This window comes from Etheostoma spectabile, chromosome 6 (genome assembly GCF_008692095.1).
Source record: "Etheostoma spectabile isolate EspeVRDwgs_2016 chromosome 6, UIUC_Espe_1.0, whole genome shotgun sequence".
Lineage (NCBI taxonomy): Eukaryota > Metazoa > Chordata > Actinopteri > Perciformes > Percidae > Etheostoma > Etheostoma spectabile.
The window spans coordinates 1505944-1528153 of record NC_045738.1 but is presented as its reverse complement, the minus strand read 5'-3'; the positions used below and the strand labels follow the sequence as shown (position 1 = coordinate 1528153).

Here is a 22210-nt window from a genome sequence, read left to right as displayed (position 1 = left end):
TCTGTGTGTTAAGATTAATTGTTTTGCGAAGATTAGGCATGTTTTCCAAACAAGGTCCCCTTTTGCCAGGGAAAGAGAATATAAGACCGTGATGTTTTTGTTTAACTTTGCCAGACACTGCACATTGTTGCTCCTGTAAACGTTGCGTATTTTATTCACCTATACTCTACAGTGTGTAATAAAATGCACCAAAGACCAACCTTGGTTCACTTGCACAGCTGTCTCATTTCAAAACTTTTCCTCTCCTGATGTACAAAAAAACTTCCACAACAATATGTTCTTTAGTTTTTTTGTGTAATTTATTTTATCTTTCTTGTCATGAAATTGTTATTCTTGACAATGAGTTTGTTACTTTTAAAAGTATAAGAAGGGGGAGGTCTGATTTAAGTTGAAGTTTCTGAACCTACCCTTTGGTTACGACCAATAAATTCATTCATTCAAAAAACAAGTGGTTTTAAAAATGGCACCTGTTTATGTACAAAAACCACATGCAGGACACAACACTTAAAACTCATGCAAAAAAATAGTCAGGTCTTCCCTGATCCATAGCCATTTTTAATATATTTGAAGTGAGCAGAGAGTCAATGGGGTTACCAGTTGTTCTACCTGTAGTTCTAATGCAACTCTGTATTTAACATCCATTTTGTTGAGGACAGAGATCTTCTCAGGTCTGCTTTTGACAAAAGGTCCACATTTTATTTATTGTTGCTTGTACATGCTTAAAAGAAGACGGTTGCAAATGGGTCATTGTATTGTAACCACTTGGCTTGTACTTCTCAGTAAATTGTGCCTCAGCCAAATAAAAAGCAAAATGAATAGTAATGTTATGCATGTTGCATTTTGATATCTGAAAATTGTGTAATATGATAGGATGTCCATGTTGTCCCGATTAACGTTAGACTCAGTAGCCTAAATGACTTTTTTATGGGCTCTGCTGATAAGTGTGCAAAGCACTGACCGATTTTTAACCACCACTTCTTCTTCCTCAGGAGCTAAAAGCAGCATCCCTCTCTCTCTTCTCTGACATGGGCCTGTTAGCACAGAATGGAACTCCAAACTTTGCTTAATGTCTCACATAAATCCAATAGCATTGACTGAGTGCCTTGGTTCAGCCTGTCACTTGTGCACAAGCTACAAACTAATGTCTGCATATGTCTAATGTCGGCTTGTAAGATGCATCTTGCTTGTTATGGGATCAATACGCTCACTGCATTAATCAACCATGTGCACTGTACCAGAAAGAGATGTTCATTATATGATTGCCAGTGTGATAAATATGGGTGTGGAGCCTCATCTGAGTCTGATGAGTTCATTTTGGGGAAAAAAGGTGTTTTGTATTTTCAAGTAGAGCATCACCTCAGGCAAACTTTAAGAAGAGACTGTGGCAGTAGAAGTGGACAAGCCTGCCTTAGGTGTGTGGGGAGATCAAAAATCTGTATGGGTGGTAACAGTCTATAAGGAAAATCTATAATGATATAAATACTGTTTGGTATACATAGTGGCACAAGTATCAATCTGCAGTGCTTTATATATATTTCCTGAAAATTATGACCTTTTCAAATGCTTGCAGAGCAATATAGAAAAGGTGTCTATAAGGAAATAGGAGGACTACACATTCTAGGCAGGACAAATTGCTCAACCCTTCTGGACTTTGGCGCACTTAATGCCACGCTCTTTCCAAGTTAGGCCCCGCTGGACAAAGCCAAAGGTTGACTCCACAGGCCGACTAATTTGATGCTTCATATTGTGTGCTGAAGTGGAGGCTATTGACCACTGCCTCCATAGCCCAGCGGACTTGGGGGGGACAGTTCAAAGGGATGGCTCTATTCAGCACTCATCTATCGCTGCCTTTCATTTGTTTAAAGGTGTACAATATATGCAAGCTTATGTAACATCAAATACACCAACATAAAAGAGACTGGGGGGGCGCGTTTGAAGTTCTGCATCTTCTGAGAAAAAAAAAAAAACATTATTGATATTCAGATTTCCAGTCCATATTGAAAATAATAGGATTGAGACAAGATTGCTATGCGGTGTTACTGTCCTTTCCTGCCCCTCTTCTGCCCTCTCTCAATCATGGGCTTATTGGGAACACTGATAGCTACAGATTGGAGCCGTAATAAATCCTAGGAACTAATGAAAAGCAGCAGAAATGAGAAGGATCCCAACTCTGGGCCAAACCCACTGGGTCAATAACAGAGTCGCTAGCAATAGAGACACACAGGTGGAGACATACAGGGGGAAGAGAAATTAAATGATGCAGTTAAATTGCCCCTTCTCCCTGCAAATACTCTTGCTTTTAGTGAATTTAAAAATGTATATCTGGAGGTTCTGAGAGGTTAGCAATTTGATACCTCTGGGACTTCTTCATAGAGCAGTTTACTTGCATTTGTCAGTGCACGTGTGTCCCTTCATGCATGTTTTATGCATGTGTGGGTTTGTGCACCAGGACTATCCTGAACTGTCTGTAAAATGGTTCCCTCATTACACTCCTTTTAGCTGCAATTTAAAAGCAATTACGATAAGCCTTGGGGTCAGAAAAAGCATAAACATGGTACATTTGTTTGACGGGCGAGGGCGAACTGATAAATCATCATCATCAGCATCAATCTGCAACTGCGACTAAATGCCTCCCCTGTGGATGTACAAGCCTGCATTTGCATTCATTGAATGAGCAAAAGACTGAAAGGGCACAAACTTATCAATTCTGTATTCCTGTAACCAATGGGAGCCCATGCATTGAGTTACTTACGCCTCAGGTGTGAAATCTTTCTCTTTGCAGATCTCCATGAGTTTGGGGGTAAGCCTGTAGGCCTTCAGGGACAGGGAGCCTTGTGCCGTCTTTATAGGATCTAGAATCACAAAGGAGAGTGATGAAAGGGGAAAGAACAATGTAAAACGCCTCGTTAAATCTTACTCTCTAAATTGTGAAAACAATCAAATCTTATTTCCCTTTTAGGTTAAGCTTTCTAAGACAGGTAAGACAATAGTGGCTTCCTGGGTTTTGTGTGGTTGATCCAACGCAATCAGTACCATGCAAAGGCTTACAGTCATCTGCTGACATACATTCTAGATTTGATATTTGTATGCATATCTGAAAGTCTGCAGAAAGTGTTGATCCAGTAATACACAATCACAACCCAAAACATCCTCACATAGTGATTTAACATAGTAAAATAGAGTATATAGAGTACCAGAGCGGACAGGATTCCTGAAGCTAAGATAAGTTATCTTTATCACTTTAACTTTCAGTGACAGTGCACTAAGATTCAACCCTATGCTTCAGATGTTGTTTAACCTGGTGATGGAGGCACCCTCTGGAATTATCTTTCCAATAAGAAAAACTAAGCATAACTATATCTGCAAGTGGAATTGGCGTGATGTGACAACAGCAATGATAAGATTGGTCTTACATGCAAGATATACCGGTGTGTGTCTGTGTTGTGCACTGCCCACAATCATAGATCAAAATTACAATATTGTCTCTAATCCAGAAGTTATGTTGTCCTTACTAAAAATGAAAGCCAGCAGTTGAGTATTTATACACCACTAGACTCAGGTTTTTTTATTTCTTATTTGTACACATCTCAAAAGTGTCAAGTTTCTATTTCCAAACAAAGAAGTCTAACTGATCTGAAAATCACAAGTGTCCTCGGTTAAAACAAGTACAAAAAAAATCCTGTTAACAAGGTGCTAGCTGGAATGGAGCTACCATAAAAAACAATCAGGGAAGATGCAGTTTCTCCCCATCAGATCTCTAACTTCATCGATTTTGTCACTGATCTGAAATTCTACTCCATCCATCTTAGAGATATGAAACACTTGTGTCCGTACAGGCTTACAAATCTGAGCAGTCCGGAGGGGAGTGGAGGAGCTGGTGGTCTGTCCACTGCAAAATGGCATTTGCACAGCAGGCCTTCTAGTATATTAAGTCAATTCAACAAACTGAAAAGACACATTTTAAAAAGACAGAAAAAAGTATCTAGACTGGCTGAGGAATGTCTCAGTCGTTGAATTCTTTTTCACATTCCTGTTTATGCTACTTGCTACAGAGAGAGAGAGAGGAAGTGGTTATACTGGCTCAGACTGGACAGGCTGACAGCCACCAAACTCCAGTCTACCACAAATGTTTGAGTGACTTACTTCCTTTCCAAAAGCCAACTGCGACAAGCCATTTGCCTACAGCATGGTGACTCCCAAACAAGATACTGGCCAATTGCCACTGAGACTGGCTGGTGACATCCACACTTGATTAAAACAATTTTCTCCTATCCATAAAAAGCTTGGTAAATAAATCACAATCCAGCTCCTACGGGCCTCTTAAATTAATGGAAATTTCCGTTTCATAAAAAGGAAAGATTGGCCTCTACCACATGTGCATTTGCACACATTGCACACATTATACACACACACGCACGCGCATGCACGCACGCACGCACGCACACACCTTTTTGTTGGTCAATGTACAGTAAAGTAAGCGGCTATGGAGAACAGGGATGGGCGTTTTATCTGTTAGTCTTTAATCTGTTGATGCCAAAATAAGCACTAAAACAAGAAAATCAAAAGAATGGCAAAATTGCACAGTGGAGTTTAAGCCAAATAGAGCACATCACTGTACAGAGTACTTAAATTAGCAAGGATCTAGTGGGAGCTAGGTATTTGTTTGGTTTAAAAATGAAATGTATACCTTTATGAATAAATAAATATGTCCCTGATTTAAGCTCTGAACCTGCAAAGAGCTATTGGAAGTTTGCTCTGTGCATGTCCATCTTAACCTCTTCAATGGCTCCCTTCATACAAGAAAACTGTTGTCACGGCGAACATATTTAAGTCATTGTTTTAAAAACGCACTCTTCACAATTCTAAGCTGTCATCGGACGGAAACTATTAACTCGCCAGTTGGTAGCCTGATTGATTCATTTATTGACACAAAATGACCGGTGTGCTAATGACGAAGAGAGAGAGAAAAAAAAAAAAATCAATTTTCTTTGCCTTTCTCTTTAAACCAAGGGAACGTCAATTCCTTTGAGGTGCTTTGATCCATTAAGCGCTGCATTATTGACTGACATTAACAGGAGCCCTCGTTTATAATGAGAAAGGGCTGACTTACTGTCTGCCTGCCTGAGTGGCCAACTAGCTGGCAGGACTAGATCAGAGGGGTTCATATGTCAGCTGGTTGAAAGGAATCCTTGCCTATCATGAATGTTTACAATCAAAGAACATGACACCCCGGGGGGTGTGTGGGGTTACCTCTCTACACTCACCAGCACTGAAACATGACATTGCTTTGAAATAACAATTCTGGTTGCCGCTTTACTCTTGACTTGAAGTAAGTAAACACTAAGCTTTACTGTACTTTACACTTATTTTTTGGCTCATACACAAAAAGGAGCTGAACTCTGCTCATTATGAAATTTGTAATATGGGCAGAAAATACTATCTTGATACGATCTGGCATTCTGACTATATATATATATATATATATATATATATATATATATATATATATATATCTTCAACTTGTAAAACTCTAATGAATGAGTTACATTACATATATAATATTTCATATATATTTCATATAATATATTACATTATATATGGTTATGTGGTAATGAATCATCTATTTACTGAGGAGTTGAATGCACACTGTTTTATAGTGACAGGTTTTAATTTGCTGTCATGTAGGTTTGGAAATTGCTGTCAGTTGAAAGAAAGCTTCCACCATCTGGGATGGCATTTGTAGTGCAGCAATTATGGGCAGCTTTTAAAAGGTCTTTGCTGTGAAGCAGGTGCAGGGCTGGCGCATGATGTCCATGCACGTCATGTTAGTGGTTACCAGCCACCTTGTTACTCCTGACTATTTTCCCCGCTTCTTGCTCGTCGCTGCCTCCTCTGCTGTTCAAGGGGTGTTTCCTCCATAAGACCCCCTTTAACCTGCCACTGGTGGTTTACTGCCAGGGCATAAGACCGGGTCTTTGCGGACACGCCCTGCTACCATGATGTTGAATAGCAGTTGGCATTATACGAAAGAACATCTGCATATTGCAGATCTAGACAAAAGGAAAAGGATGAGCTTTATCTTCTCCCTAGTAGCAGTCGTGATGGCCAAATTAAGCTTTGTGAACCATTTTCTTTATTATCTGAGCTCATTGGATGGCGCTCTCTGTTCAAAGAAAAAGGTTAAAGAAATGGCAATTCACTGTTTTCAACCCTTCGTTGAAGGGAGAGCCCCATCTATTGGGCTCAGAAAAAAAGAGAACATGGTTCACGGAGCTTCATTTGGCCATCACTAAGTATCCGTGCTGTTTCAATGCCTGAGAAGTCAAACTAATTAAAAAGATCTGAGCTAGCTTTTGTGATTTAAGAGTTGTTGTTTTTTTTCATTTTCAGTAAATCTTAACTGGTGTGGTCCTACTCTCCTGGAACCACTTTCCACCGGCATGAATGTCTATTATTTTTGGTCGTCTGTGAATGGCTGAACAGTATTTCAGAGTTCGAGCACTGCTATATTGTTCACCTGTCATGCAGGTCAATTGTTCTTTTACAACTTAGTCAATATAACATTCCCTGGTGGTGATGTCAATAAATTGGATAAGAATTAGACTAGCCCACCTTATCATTACCTTTACTGACTGATGGTTGAACCCGTCCGTCTTGTCTATTAAAAGCCACTCGTGTTTTAATTATAAGTGACTACTGACCCAAAGGGTAAGCTAGCTACCATTAAAACCTTCAATAATTTAAAGTGGCTATATGTAACTTTCAGTTGTGTTGATTCTAGCGGCCGCTTTGGCCAATAGCGTAAAGGTCTTTACTGTACTGTATTGCCCACTGTATTACCATTGTGAGCGTTCCCAGGAGGTCATATAGTTTTGATAAATATTTGGCTCAGACAGAAAATCATTCATTTGCAATAAGATATTAAGTTACAGATGCATCGCTGTATTACAAGTGTTGCATGCGGTAATGTGAGCTCGAGCCAAAGCCTTAAGAGTTCGCTGTAACATTAGCAACCAATGTAATAATAACTTTGATTTATACGGTGCATTTGTTGAAAGCCGAGGACGCTTTACACAGGAACAGAGGGACCAGGGAAAAGAAAATAGTAGGCCTAAACACAAACTGAAAAGAAATAAAACCGACCGTTAAATGGAAGGGGGGCGTAATTTAGTGTAGGCTGACATACAACCACATCACACATTCTTAAGTTATTGAATAATGGAAATAGACATAATGCATACCTGAGGGCCAAATCTGGGACAATTTTAAATCATTTACAATCCGGTAAATGTCTCCTTCTGTTGAAAGCCTGACGGAACCAGGTTTTCACACGTCATCTCACTTTCACTTTAGCTTTTAGTTGTTTTCTGTTTAATGTCCTTCTATTCTGTAATGGCCCTGCCCCAGTGTCAGCCATAACCACAACAGATGTCTTCTAAAATATATTTAAAAATCTCCTGCTTTTACCTGGCTGGATACAATAACACTGGTCACACCGAAATCTTTGACGCGTCAGAATGTGGGTTCTTTAGCGCCGTAAACTATAGAAAAATAGCGTTCTCTCATTTACTCGTTAGTCTCGTTTACTGTTACAGGTCATTTATGATTGTCAGATAAAAAGAATTAAAAATAAAAATCACAGTTTCAGGAACATTTACAGTTACATATAGTTACTTCCAATTATTTGTAATGTATTTGATAATGACTTCAACCAACTTCTATGTTCTAATGCTTCAACATGGCCAAACGTTTCAAAAGACTTGGAACCCACATTATGTACAAGACTCCCAGATGGATACTTTGGAGCAGCTGTCTTGTCTTGCTGTTGATTTTAAAAGGATGTTGTGGACAATGGTGAGTGATAAGAAATTCGTCCATATAGTCCTTCCCAGGTCTTTTGAATGGGTCTACTTACCATAGATGAGTACAACGGACTCTTCAATGGCGTGCTGGTAGCTGAACTGGGAGTCGAGCAGCGCTCGGCTGACAAAGGAGCCATAGTAGGTGGACTGGTACCAGCCCACATGCAGATGGTCAATGTTGACGTGACGCAGAGAACGCATCATCTCCATCTGGTACTGGACTAGAGGCGGAGAGGGAGGAAGAATTGGAGAGAGAGGGAAAGTCAGAGGAATGAGAGAGAAAGGGAGGAAGAAAAAAACATTTAATTCAAAATTAATTTAATTGAAATCAGTTTGAGGATTTTTTTTTGTTGGATCTGTGCATTTCTAGTCTCCATCTGTAACTGGACATGGTGTACAAACAGAGGGAGGGGGAGAAGATGAGAAATACAGTGAGCAAGAAGAGTAAAGCAACACAGAAAACAAAGGCTTCATCTTCTGTTATCAAGTGGTTGTGGCGGAGATTTCTAAAACAAACATCAACCTAGACCACCAGTCACCCCTTTCATTCCTTAAGTCAGTAAATATCTCCTGGTAGAGAAAAAACAAGATAGATAGATGCACAGACAGGCTTCAGCTACTGGAGAGAAGGCTAGATACATTACGAGGAGAGCCATTTCATTACACCAGATACATCCTTAGGACGTGCGGCCAGAAATACAAACAACCTGCCTCGCCGGATGTAAGTAACAACCAAAGCAAGCGAGCAAAACAGCATCTCCATGCAGGCTAGCTGGAGGAGGTTGATAAATCAGGGTGTTATTGGGCAGCTGTGGCCCCCTAGACCCCAGCCTGTAGAGCACATCCTGCTACTGCTGGGGCTGTTAACAAGAACAACCCGCAGAGGTGGAAAAGAGGGATGGTGGGAAGCAGATGAAAAGAAAAAAAAGGACGATGGAAATGTGAAGGGTAGTGGGGGGAGGAGAGGGGAGACTGGCATAAGGGGGAGAAGAGAATGAAGGAAAAGAGGAAGAGGGTGGAGAGCAGAACAGAAAGAAAACGGAGCGAGTGAGTAAAAATGTAATGTCACCTTTTTACAAAGGTAAAATGTCTCTTTTGGGTTCTTTCTAATGTCCTGAAATTCAGGCCCTGGTGGCAATGTTTTGTAAAGCAGGGAGTATATGTTCAGTCCAAATATTTAAACATTTCAGTTGGTCACTTTAAGAGATTCGACATTTCAGAGTCCATGCACCACTCATAAAGAGAGCAGTCGTGCACGCAGTACTTTCTGGTTTATTTGCATTAAGTTATCCAGTCATTAACCAACCTCAAACACCCACACTTCTCGCTTACTGTCATTTGTTCCACTGCCTCTGCTGTACTCCACACAGAAAACTAATGGCACTGGTCTGCCCACAATTACACATTCAACTCCTGCAGGAGTGCGGCATGTGGTGACTCTTCTTCCTGACAATAAAAACACTGAGCACCTGGTTGGAACACAGGACTGCGGGACAGACAGGCATGGAGGCCCTATTCACAGCCCGTTCTGCAGGGATGCACCTATCAAGCCTTTTAATCTAGCCTTTTTATTTAGTGATCGACATGGTCAATCAGACAAAGGAAAGCAGAGTAGATTGATGAGATAATACAGACGGGAGGAGACGGGAAGAAAGGAGAGGAATTGAGAAAGATGGGGAATATGAGGGGGAAGAGAGAGCTTGTAGACCGTGTAGCAACTGTGACAAACTGTGGGAGGAGGAGGTGTCAGGTGGCGTCTGGCACTGTGTGTGTGTGTGTTTCTTAGCTGTGATTCTTGTGCGTAGTAGCAAACCCACTTGAGATATGTGAGTATAGTATATTTTTTATAGACACAAATTAGCTGGTGGAGGGTAGCAGGTGAGAGCATATTCTTTGTAATTCTGAGTCTACAGTGTCAAATGAGAACTAGGTGAGAATTAAAACATGGAGTGGGTAAGACAATTAAGAGAAGAAGCAAAAGAGAGAGCATGAGGAAGGGAGAGAGTGTTTGTGAAGGAGTTGGTCTGCTGGAGAGTGGCTCTGCCTAGGGGCAGGCTAGCAGCAGACTGCAAGAAACAGAGCTCAGTGGAGAGGGAAAGCAGCCTGCCACCTAACTACTGTATCTGTCTCTGCACTCCTATGCCGATCAGTATGGGTACTTACCTCTCAAGCGGCACTAATGTGTCTCCTTGCACCAATACCCTGTCATTAGCAGGGAAATGGTGCACAAAGTGATCTGTCAGGAAAACCAATCAGCTATTTCTAATAGAGCTGGGCAACATATCGATATTATATTGATATCGTGATATGAGACTAGATATCATCTTAGATTTTGGACATAATATCGTAATATGACATAAGTGTTGTCTTTTACTGGTTTTCAAGGCTGCATTAAAGTAAAAAGATGTCATTTTCTGAACTTACCAGACTGTTCTATTATTTGCCTTTACCCACTAAGTCATTGTGTCCACATTACTGTTGATTATTTATGAAAAATCTCATTGTGTAAATATTTTGTGAAAGGACCAATAGTCAACACTACAATACGATTTTGGTATCGATATCGAGGTATTTGGTCAAAAATATTGTGATATTTGATTTTCTCCATGTTGCCCAGTCCTAATCTCTCATGTTTTATCCAGTCGCTAACACCCTTCCCAGTTCTTTATAACCTTAATATATGTACAATATCTTTATATGCCAAATCACTTAGGTTATGATTTTACTTTTGGACTACTCACCTATTACTAATTAAAAAGATCTGTGTTGGGAAGTTTGCCTGCATTAAAACTTATCTGTGCAACTCTCCTTAACTCTATGTCAATCTAGTAGATAGAATGGACGCGTTACAGCTAACTCCGGTTTAACAGTGTTACATTATTTTATTGGAAAAAAATATTATATTATATTCAGTCTGTATTTTAAATTTATTGTATTTACTTATCAATGACGTATGGAAATTCTGGTTTAGCGTTTAAGACAATGACTGTGTGGTATTTAGATGCACTTGAGCAAAGATGTCAATAAATGTCTTGTAAATATGATGTTGGTCCTCATGGCTGCACTCTGAAATATGTACAATGTGGAGATGTTGAACAGGCATTTTATTTATTGACTGGATGTATGTATGTTAGGACTAGTGATACAATGGAAGCATAATTGCCAACTAATCAATACATTTCAACTGTGGGTTAATCAATAACTTAATTACCTAAATAGTTAAGAGGGTAAGGAACCTCAGTGTAAAGATGTGATACTGAGGTGTTTTGACATAAATACCATTTCCATACCAATACCAGTGCAAACTGATGCTAATGAAAAATTAAAGTGGCACATAAGACAAAAAAAAAACAGTATTCAGTCCACAAAAAGTGGCTAAAACATGTACAAACGTACAATGTTTGTACATGTTTTAGCCACTTTTTTGTTCTGTAAATAATTCAAAGTCTACAGCACCACATGTAAGAAAATAACAGAAGGAAAGCTTGTCTTCTACCCATCCGTACACTAAGCTTCCCCCAGAGATTCAAGCAGACAGGCAGACTTAGAAACAACTACTACACGCCGTACCCAGGTCAGAAAGAAATAGACAGAAGATGCTTGCAGACAACCAACTGACATGCAGCCTGATAGCTAAACTGAGTTTCCGTTGGCTGAGTGAGACTACAGGCCAGTGGCAGGCCAGCCAGCTCATCCACCACAGATCTAATACAGAGCACAGAGCCTTGTAAGTACTGCAGGATCACTACCTCATTTGTTCAAAAACCAAGAACTAAAGCTGCGAAACAGATAGCAAAACAAACTGTGTGACCATCTAACCTAAGTGTGTGTGTGTGTGTGTGTGTGTGTGTGTGTGTGTGTGTGTGTGTGTGTGTGTGTGTGTGTGTGTGTGTGTGTGTGTGTGTGTGTATAAGCCTTTGGAGGTCCGGAGAACTTTTACAATCTGTGTTGTAAAAAAAAAAGCTAGGTGTAAATAAGCAGCAAATCTCTGGATTATTTTAATCAGTTTATAATTACACAAACCAGAATAAATTATTATTAAACACGCTAAATATTTTATAATGCTTTTAAAGACAACAATCTTTTAAAGAAAAAAAAACAATTAGCAATGAGAAAACCTACATATTAGGACTCGTGAAGCTGTAACCATCAAATGTTTGCTATTTTTATTGATGATCTTGGGAAAAAAATGAAGTACTAGCAAATATTTTTTCATACAAAGCTGGACGTTGATCTGCACTGATCTGCACTACAAGCAAATCAGCTTGATCAGTGCTTTTCCTTCTCTCTCCCCCTTTTCAACTATGTTAGTAGCTGCCAAGGGTAAGAAGCATGCAAGGAGCGTGTTAAAATTACGACAATACCTCTGGTATCTAGATCCTGTAAATGTCCTTAACAGGGTGAGACTCAAACATCCTGAAAAGGTGTAGGTCCTAGCATGGCAAGCCGGTTTAGAAGCCCTCTGTATTCTATGTTCAAAACCAAAACCTGGACGTCTTGCTCCAGTTTGCTTGTTGTCACTAAGACAGCCGCTAATATTCTGTGGACATTAACGACAGCATAGGCCAGAGAATAGCCAATTTAACAATATCACCAAGGCGCGGAGGTGGGAGCATGCGCCACCGTTTGCTATTCCTCACTCATTTCTGCTGCCCTGCTGCCTCTCCTATCAATCAATCTGGGTCCTGAGGCCAGACAGGGAATGAGTCTGTCCATTCCCTTAGCGCTGCTTGATGTGTGTGTGTGTGTGTGTGTGTGTAGAAAGGGGCTGTAATACGGGGACAAAATGAATGTGTATTTAAAAGAGTATGGGTGAAACCATGGCAAAGAGAAAAACGAAGAAAGAAACAGGGCATGATTCTCAGCGAAAGTGCAAAATGTGGGAGAGCAGGAAATGTGTTTGTGAGCAGGTGTGTCTGTGTGCTTAAATGCGTGGAAAGAGAAAGTGTGAGATGTGTGAAGCCTTAGGATGCCATGTACTGCCAGCTGTATATCTAAAGTGAATGTGTACGTATATGCTTGTACGGTAGAGTGGAGGTATTTATCAGCTGGGAGCTAAACTCCCCACCTTGGGCAGTAATGTTAAGGGTCATAATCAACGAGGCACTAGTAGTGTGTATGTGTGTGTGTCTCTGTGTGTGTCTGCAATGAACCTGACAGATAGTCCATACTCTAATACTCGATGACACAAGAGGCGAACTGCATCAGACCTTGCATGCTGCTGCAGGCCACAACATCCCAGCGCAGGCAGCAAGATGTGCGTATGTGTCACAACACATTCTAATCTCACACACAGTGTCTGTCTCTCTGTGTCTCTCATCCTCTCTCTGTGTCTCTTGTCCTCCCTTTGTGTTTGTCTCTCTCTGTGTCTGTCTCTGTGTCTCTCGTCATCCCTCTGTGTCTGTCTCTTTGTCTGTCTGTCTCTCGCTCTGTGTCTCTCGTCCCCTCTCTCTCTCTCGATCTCTGTCAGTGTATGTTGTGCGCATATCTCTCGAACTGTTAGTTCGATGGATTCCAAACTTGACAGGTGTCTTGCTACGGGCACGAGTAGATGCGGTGCCAGGTTTGACATTGTTTGGATTAGAAATGCAAAAGATATCGTTATATATATATATATAAATATTGGTAAAAGAAGCACACATTGGCTTTTGCTGCTCTAGCCGCTGGCCACTCCCCCTCTCACCCTGAGGACCAGAGACAGAGAGCAGCGGAACTTTGGCAGCTCCAATGTGACATACGTTTCAGACCCACAAACATGTGCAAAGTAGAACTACTTTAGACTGTCTTTGAGTTTGAAAAAACAAGCGACAATTTCTGAATTTCAGGACGTTTCAGAATCCCACACATGCAAAGCAAAGCCAGACAACAAGTGCAGACAGAGCGTGATAGCACTTCTAGGCAGGCTATTATCTTATAATGCGAGACGTATCTGTGTGTGTCCGTGTTTGGGGGGAATGTAACCTGCGCATTAGCAGACGCCACATGCAGAACGCTTTAGAACAACTATTGTATTACATTGGTGTGAGCTGGCAGAACATAACGTAGGCTAAAACTCAGAGATTATTCCTTCAGGGCGCTGTGCAATGCAAGAAAGTCTCAGAGTTGAACCGGGCAGATACATCAGTTTTCATCAGACTCACCCTGGGTTGGGTTAATTAAGTTGCCAAAATACCCCTGCGAATCCAATCCCCTACTTCACAGTTAACCGTCAGGCCACTAAACCTGTATGGAAATGAACACCTCTGCTGAAATGTTAAATTCGTTAACAATCCGACACCTCTCTCTCTCAATAAACGCACATATGTGAATACAAATTTTGATTAGCCTAAAATGAGGTTAGACAGCCCAATCAGACTTCTATCAAAAATAATGGCTTGTTGAAATTCACTCTCACTTAGTTGCAATAAAAGTAGAATGGTGAGCCAAAGATAGACCACCGATCAAGGATAGTTCAACAGAAATTGAGGGGAAACAAAACTGTTCCAAGCTTGGTTTTAGAACAGAACTATAGAGCTGTGATTAAACTGCACTCATCACTGCTACAGAGTAGCATGGTTAAAGTCAAGAGATGGGTTTGCTTTCTAACCTTGCTTACCCTGCAAATATAAAATAAATGTTTTGCTTTGTGTTGACCCATCAGTATTCTCTCAAAGTCAACACCGAAAAAACACAAAAACGGCCATTTTGGATGATTGATAGGACTGCTACCATTGCTGGCTGCTCTAACTGACTAATTCCTCATATTTTGCCAGGGGTGTTCAGTGGTGACAGCACAGCATGTGCATCTTGGCATTTCATAAATACTTCAGAGCTAAGAGAAAAACAAAACAAATGTTTAGGTGCATTACCATTTAAAGACACCAACGGCGACTGTGTGGACACCACGTGTGCGTGCCACAGCGGTTTAGCAACATAGCCATCATGCACAGGTAGATGGCCCAGGTGCTCTGGTTGAAAACAATAAGTTGTGAGTTTGATTTTGGTGGTGGCTCATTAAAGATGGCAAGTGCAGAGCTTCTGTGACTGGTTTTGGAGTGTCATACTAATACTTCACATTAGAGGCAAATGAACAAGGAAAGGATCCAAGCAAGCCCATATATTATCCCTGTGGTATCAAAAATCAATATTTTTCAAGGTATAATGTCAAAGTTAGAGATTCCAGTGTTGAAACAACACAAGTTCTTACCCTCTCTGCGTTTATTTTGGATCCTTAGTTTTCTTTCAAGGCCCTGTGACAATCCTGCATTCTATAAACACACCTGGCTTGACATTACCCCTCATACAACTAAACACTACGTCTGCTCGTCTACTTTGGAGAACAAAGTAAATCTCGATGTTTGAAGGCCTTGAGACTAGCTGCCTGTTCTGCCTTGTTGTTCCACCGCTGCTTTCCGGTTTACCCTGTTTACACTTTCTGCTGGTCTGAGTCCGTTCATCACATTTCAAATCACTGGTGAACTGTGGACTCCTCAACTCCTGAAGACCCTGTGCATTTTTAGGTCAGTATAATTTGTTTTTGAGGGGAAGTTTCCATCCTCATTGACAGATATCATCAAGCTAGAAAGTGAAAAACAATGTCTCCATAATGATTGGAACGGTAAAATGCACAGCCATGTCTGTACCCGACACCCTTGAGGCGACACGTTTAATAATTAAGTGTACAGCTGAGACAAAATTTGACATTTTCAAAATGCACAGTATTGCACGTATCCATTCCCACCCCACAATGCCCATGTGTGTGTTTAACATAATGAAGGCGCTGACTAGTGTCGCTGACAAGTGTCTGAAAAGTTTCCTCCATGAACTGCCACTGAAAACAAAAGAATCAACAAGTTGCCAGATTCCATCCTAGTTTCATTTGGCTTATACTGTGTCTTTTGTCCTACTGGTACATTACAGCACTTAGGCTTTGAGCTAACAGACATTTAGAAAGCTAAGAAGTGCTGCCTGCATGAGCCTTGCATAGGTTTCTTTTGTTTTATGTCCTGGATGTAAGCTGGGGGCTTATCCGTTCATGGCCCTGTAGGCAAGTACTAGTGTCTTGAAGCGGATGTGGGCAGCAATTGCTACCCAGTGAAGAGAGCGGAGGAGCAGCGTAGTGTGAAAGCCGGGCCTCTGATAGTGGCCGGGGGCGTGGTCAACACGGACAAATAAAGGCTGGCCTCAAATTAAGGCCAGGAAAAAAAAAAGCTGCGAGACATTTCGACATCGACTCCAGGAGGATCTGATTACGGAAGAAACAGGACGATGAGCTAACAAGTTTAGCCGACAGGAGCAGAGCACGGTTAGAAGGGTGGAGGCGGGAGGAAAAGAGTTAGCCTGGAGCTAGAAATGAAGCTAGCTAGCTACAGTCTGTAACGTTAATTAGATACTGGTGTGGTGTAACTACTGTATGCTCTTATTGTAGTCTACCAATAATACCGTAGTAGGCTACCTATATTTGAAATAAATACCCGACCCGGTTCATTTACAGGGTTCAAACTGACACAATGGTGGTGGTTAATTATTTCTGACCCAAATATTGGGAAACATATTGCAAATATTTCTTTAAAATATGAATGATCTCTGTCCACTGGAACACCACGGCTTTCATTTAAAACGGTTTTTTCAAAAACAATTATACTTATCAACAGATAGAATCAGAAATAAAGGCCTGCCTGTAATAGAAACCTGCTTCAAATAAAAGCCAGGTATCTTCTGCCATTTAGGTAAATAAAGGCCCCGGTTTTTATTTTGAGGAATTACGGTATTTACCATAGCGAGTCAAGTGTTGTTTTTTTAGTAGTTGCCTCTTTGAGAGTGTCGGGGAAACAGCCAGTTGTCAAGGAGATGTTGATGAGATGGGTGAGGAAAGGAAGAAGGTCAGGAGCAATAGAATGGAGAAGGGATAGGACTCAGGGGGCAGGTGATTGGGCCGTAAAGTAAGAATTTGATTTGGAGATAGATGGGTGAAAGAGGACTGGATGGAAAGATGATTTCAGGAAAAGTGGTGGACAGATGCGCACACGCACACACACACACACACACACACACACACACACACACACACACACACACACACACACACACACACACACACACACACACACACACACACACACACACACACACACACACACACACACACACACACACACACACACACACACACACACACCTGACTAAGCAGCTGTCCTAAGCAGGTATAGCGCACGCTGCTGGCTTACGGGCACCACTTACTGCAGCTAATAATAAAAAGCCATGATTAAAAAGATGAAACATACCCATGCACAGACTCAGTAAAACCCCCTTCCCCTAAAAAATGTAAGACGGTAAAATTAACACCAGACAGCAGAACCAACTATGCCCAGAAGCAAATGAATGTACTTGAAACAAACAGATGAGCGTTGCTGATGAAGGGGTACTTAAGTTCATCTCACAGGACCGAGTACAGGAGGGTAAAAGGCTGGGTAGCAGAGATGTAGATACAGTATCTGTAATATAACAGCCACAAGATTAAGGAGGTCTACCAGCCAACAGCATTACGACATACATGAGAGACAGAAACGGAGAGAAGTCAAGGGAGGAGATGCAGAGGGAAAAAGATTAAAGTGTTAGAGGTGCAAGGAAGGAAAGGAAGGAAGGTGACAGCCTGTCTTTCATCTGTAAATGCAATTTGCTAAGTGAGCACACAACAGTGCGTGTGTGTGAGTTTGTGTGTGAGAGAGAAAGGGGTCATTCACATTGTATGCGGCATGTGCTCTGCTCGCAGCTAGGTTGCGTCCTATTCCCAAAATATATTTGTTGTGCTTGCCGCCGGGCTCGGCGCAACATGGGGAAGACTTTCAACATTTACGTCATACATGCGCCAATATTTGAATGCACGTCACGTCTGCGTCCAGTGTTTACATCAGATGTGTAGCGATTCCAGTAGCAATTTGGTGGCAAAGATGTTTCTGGCTTTGAACCAAAGGAAAGCATTGGCACTTGCCCTGGTTGTGAGGATATACGGAGGAAGGCAGCAGCAAGAAGGGTGTGGGTGCACGAGACCCTCAGGTCCAGAGAGCGGTTGGGGAAATTGCGGCTGGTAAAGGAGCTCCACTTCCACTGTGACCGGTTCCAGGGGTAGTTTTGGCTCAACAGGGAGCAATTTGACAGTCTGCTGACGAGAGTCGGACCTACAATTTCCCAGATGGGTTATGAATAGATTTTCATTTCTAAATACAATGTTGCATTGCAACACTACGTGCCATTGCAGGTTTACATACAGTACATAATTTAGATGTCTGCAGTTATTGCAGTTGGGTATAATAAAGCTAAGCTATGAGCCTAAATTCATACATTCATTATCATGCGTTCATACTCTGAAAAACACTTTGTTTAATGCAATTAATTCCTCCCAAACTGGAGCATACACACTTGGAAATGGATAGAAAGTCTGTGTAAAGGCCATATACAACTACCTGCATGTAAACTTCAATGAAAACGAACATGACTTGTGTCAATCATTCCAAATATATTTTACTTAATATAAAACATAAAATACAAACATATCCTACAAATACCTGTATGGAGCTGTATAATCAACTTTTTTTTGTTTTTTGCAGCTCACAACAGTACAGTTCTTCTCAATTTCTTTGGCGTATTTCTCAGCTCAGAGATGACAATAATGTGTAACTTTGTCACATATGGAATAGTGCTCCATTTCATGTGCGTTGTTCATTACACCATCCTTACAGAGTAAACTGTTGAATGTGGTATAAACTTGGTATAAACAAAGGTGTAAGAACTTGTCAGTTTGGGTCATTGGTGTAAATACTTGCTTTGGACACAAACAAAAGATTTGCAGCAAGATACATGCTTTTAGCAGGTCAGTCACTATGCAGTGCAGTTTACACCAATTGTTTTAAGAAATGCACTCACTGTTTTTCAATTGCAAATCAATATTTGAAAAATGCACCAAAGTAACAAATGTAGCATAGTGTGATGTGTTATGATTGTATTTCAGTGGAGACATGTCCATGTTGATTTTACATAGCAAAAACAAACCTGATTTAAATGAAGAGGCTACAATAAGCTCCACATCCGGCATGCCTATTATGGTGGTATTATGGTGGTCTCTGTCCAATCTCAAACTTGTGTGGTACAGCTCTGGGAAATCGCTGACGGACAAAATCAACCTCTCGTCCATGTTCCGTTTGTGGATCCACTTGTATGGTTTACTTTTTATTGCCGCTGCTTCTTCGCGTCGAAAGGAACCAGTTGAGGTGGTTCGGGCATCTTGTAAGGATGTCTCCTGGGCGCCTCCCTAGGGAGGTGTTCCAGGCACGTCCAGCTGGGATGAGGCCTTGGGGAAGACCCAGGACTAGGTGGAGAGATTATATCTCCAACCTGGCCTGGGAACGCCTTGGGATTCCCCAGTCGGAGCTGGTTGATGTGGCTCGGGAAAGGGAAGTTTGGGGTTCCTTTCTGGAGCTGCTGCCCCCGCGACCCCCAATTGGATAAGCGGATAAAAATGGATGGACGTGAACGCACGTCACAAGGCACAGTGTCAGCTTGTTAAAGTTGAACCATGTCAAACTTTGGCCGCAACAAGGCCGCACAAGGGTGGCCAAGCGGCAAAATGCAGGCCAATTCTTGCACGTAAGCCATTGACAATAATGGGTTTATTGCGCGTACTATGTGAATGGCCCCCATTATGACACAAGGAAAAGCTGACCTATGACATGACTCTCTGATCTCAAAGTTGCGGTATGAAAAAACGTCTGACAAAAACAGTATACATCATCGTGAAAATTAAAAAATGGTTCAATGTTGAGCTTGAAGAAAGCAAAGGTTTAGCTAGGGTTTTACTGTCAAAACATGTCACTTAGGTTGTTTCTAAACCATTTATTTTCTAATTATTTCCAGCACATTGTTTAATGGCACTGACCAGGACAACTGCAACTTAATAAGCCAATCAACATGTCAGCATGGTAATACAAAGGTTTTCATTTGAGGATGCTTCGCTATACAGATAATTACACTAATAAAAAGCGCAATCAATTGTTCATTTTTGTAGCTAATTATTAATATCACCTTACTACGTTCCCTGCTCCGTAGACATATTGCTGGCCTCGTTTCCACTTGTTCAGTAAAACTCTGCTGTGCCTCACAGTGTTCCTACAGACATGCTAAATCAGGGATACTACTGTCAAAGGCACCAGGTTTGAGCACATTCTCTCCTTCTCCTCTAAAGAGAAGAGAGGACAACCACATTCTTTTTATGTATTGTCAAGGTCAGCTGGTGCTGATGTGAGAAAGCAGATAGCTTTTCCTTCTGTCATTGCATTTTGTCCGTCTGCACGTTCATCTGTCGGAAACAGGGAACAGTGATAAATGTGCGAGTTGTCGAGAAGTAAATGGTGCTATCGAGTTGTGGTCTGGTCCGGGGTGTCAGGAGAGGTACGAGGCTAATTTTCAGCAGCAAGGCTATAATGGGATGTGTGTGCCTATTTGTGACTGTGTCTGTGTGTGTTTGTGTGGGTGCACCCAACGTGGTACATGTTCCACCTGGCACAGTGGATTAGGTGCAATTAATCTTAGTTAAGCAAGCCCTGCGGAGAGCTGCCTGCCTTACATGCACATACAAACACACACACACACACACACACACACACACACACACGCACACACACACACACTAGGCCACAAACAGGCACAGAGTGATGCACACGAGAGAGAGAGAGGCAGTTGCTTTGTGTGACGAGTTCACCATATGCACATTTGACAGCGTCGCTTGTCAAACGGCTTTGTTTTTATATTGGGAACGGGGAGATGATGTGGAAGGGGAAATTGTGTGTTTGATTGTTTTCTCACTCACATGTGCACATCAACCTCATTATCTTTTTGAATGGGAGAAAAAGTAAAAAGAATTCTACTCGATCTCTTTGTCAATACTCGTTTAACAGCATGCATGCTAGCAAGAGGTAAGAAGTGTGCATGTATAGTATGGAGCATATAACACTTCTCCAGTCCCTTTAAACTCTATAAGCTACCATATTCAATCTGCCAATATTACATTTCCTAAATGCAGCCATTACATTCAAATTAGTTATTGGTGCAGATATGACATGCATAAGGGACGGCAAAAGGAGTTTGTGCCGATGTTCCTTTGCAAACTACTCAAAAACGTTGGTACGTTAACACAGATGCCAAGCATATTTTTAAAAAATGACCTTGATTTTGAATCATTTTCTTTTCCTCAAACGTCATCCTTTGTCACCCAACAGGTGCTGCAACTACATTTGATGCATGTATTCACAAGTGAATGCTTGTTAACCTCTCCCATACATGCTTCAGTATCTAGGGGCAATTAATTGCATCACCACCCACATCATTTGTCTCATCCATATCCAATGTGGCCTCACCTGTGTAAAAAAGGTCTATTTATTCAAGCATCAGACTTGCATGAATAAACATAGGACCATCAGTGATTACCACAGCCCAACAGAGTACCAAAGCGGGAGAAGATTGAGTATTTCAGGCATTCAGGCTTCTGGGAGACGTTGTCACTGCCCGATGCAAGTCGAGTGCAGATTTGGGTCACACATGCTCTGGTTTAAACGGTTTACGACATAACATGTCATGCTGAAATTTGTGAAATCCATAAAATAAACTTTTCTCATTACAAACAATAACAGAAGATGGGAATCATTTCAAAAACAATTTACCTGTCTATAATTGTTTGATTACTAACGTTAGCTCAAAACGCCATTCAAGTGACAACCTTTGTTGTGTTTGATGGTTAGCTTGTAGCTAAGCTAGCAGTCATTTCAAAAACGTTTTAGCTTTCTATGATTGTTTGATTGCTAAAATTAGCTCATAACTAGAGATGGTCCAATACCATTTTTTTGCATCCCAATACCGAATCTGATACCTGAACTTGCGCATCGGCCAATACCGAGTACTGATCCAATACCAGTGGGTCATATATTTTATTATGTTTTAACAGCTGTATACTATTATCCCTGTATGGATGTGATATGATTTCTATCTTTGTTGTCGGTCTGACTCAGGTTAAACTCTTTGTGAAACATGAAGAAACACAAACAATGAACCCCACAGAACTTTCTTTTACCATCCAGTTTGACAGTAGGTTATAACGGAAAAAGAACATAAATAAACTACTTTAACTTGATTTTCTTTAGGGCTTGTGGTATCGGATAGGTGCATAAACTCCAGTACTTCCCCTTACCGATACCAGCGTTTTAGGCAGTATCGGAGGCGATATGGATACTGGTATCGTATCGGAACATCTCTACTTATAACGCCATTCAACTGCCAGCCTTTGCTGTGTTTGATTGCTAACTTGTAGGCAGCAATGAACA

General features: G+C 41.2%; 1 protein-coding gene across 2 annotated transcripts in view; it reads right to left on the bottom strand.

Moving 5' to 3' along the window:
* The window catches only part of LOC116690745 (eukaryotic translation initiation factor 3 subunit H), a 63545-nt gene that overhangs the window by 16411 nt on the left and 24924 nt on the right, over nt 1-22210 (bottom strand). The window contains exons 1-3 of one of the 2 annotated variants that reach the window (XM_032517911.1): nt 20113-20182; nt 7916-8083; nt 2753-2852 (exon numbers count right to left, since the gene is read on the bottom strand). In XM_032517911.1, coding sequence (XP_032373802.1) covers nt 2753-2852; nt 7916-8083; nt 20113-20167 — 323 coding nt within the window. In that variant the 5' untranslated portion in view covers nt 20168-20182. Of the gene's footprint in view, nt 1-2752; nt 2853-7915; nt 8084-20112; nt 20183-22210 lie in introns of those variants that run through there. The other variant, XM_032517910.1, reaches the window with a different exon arrangement.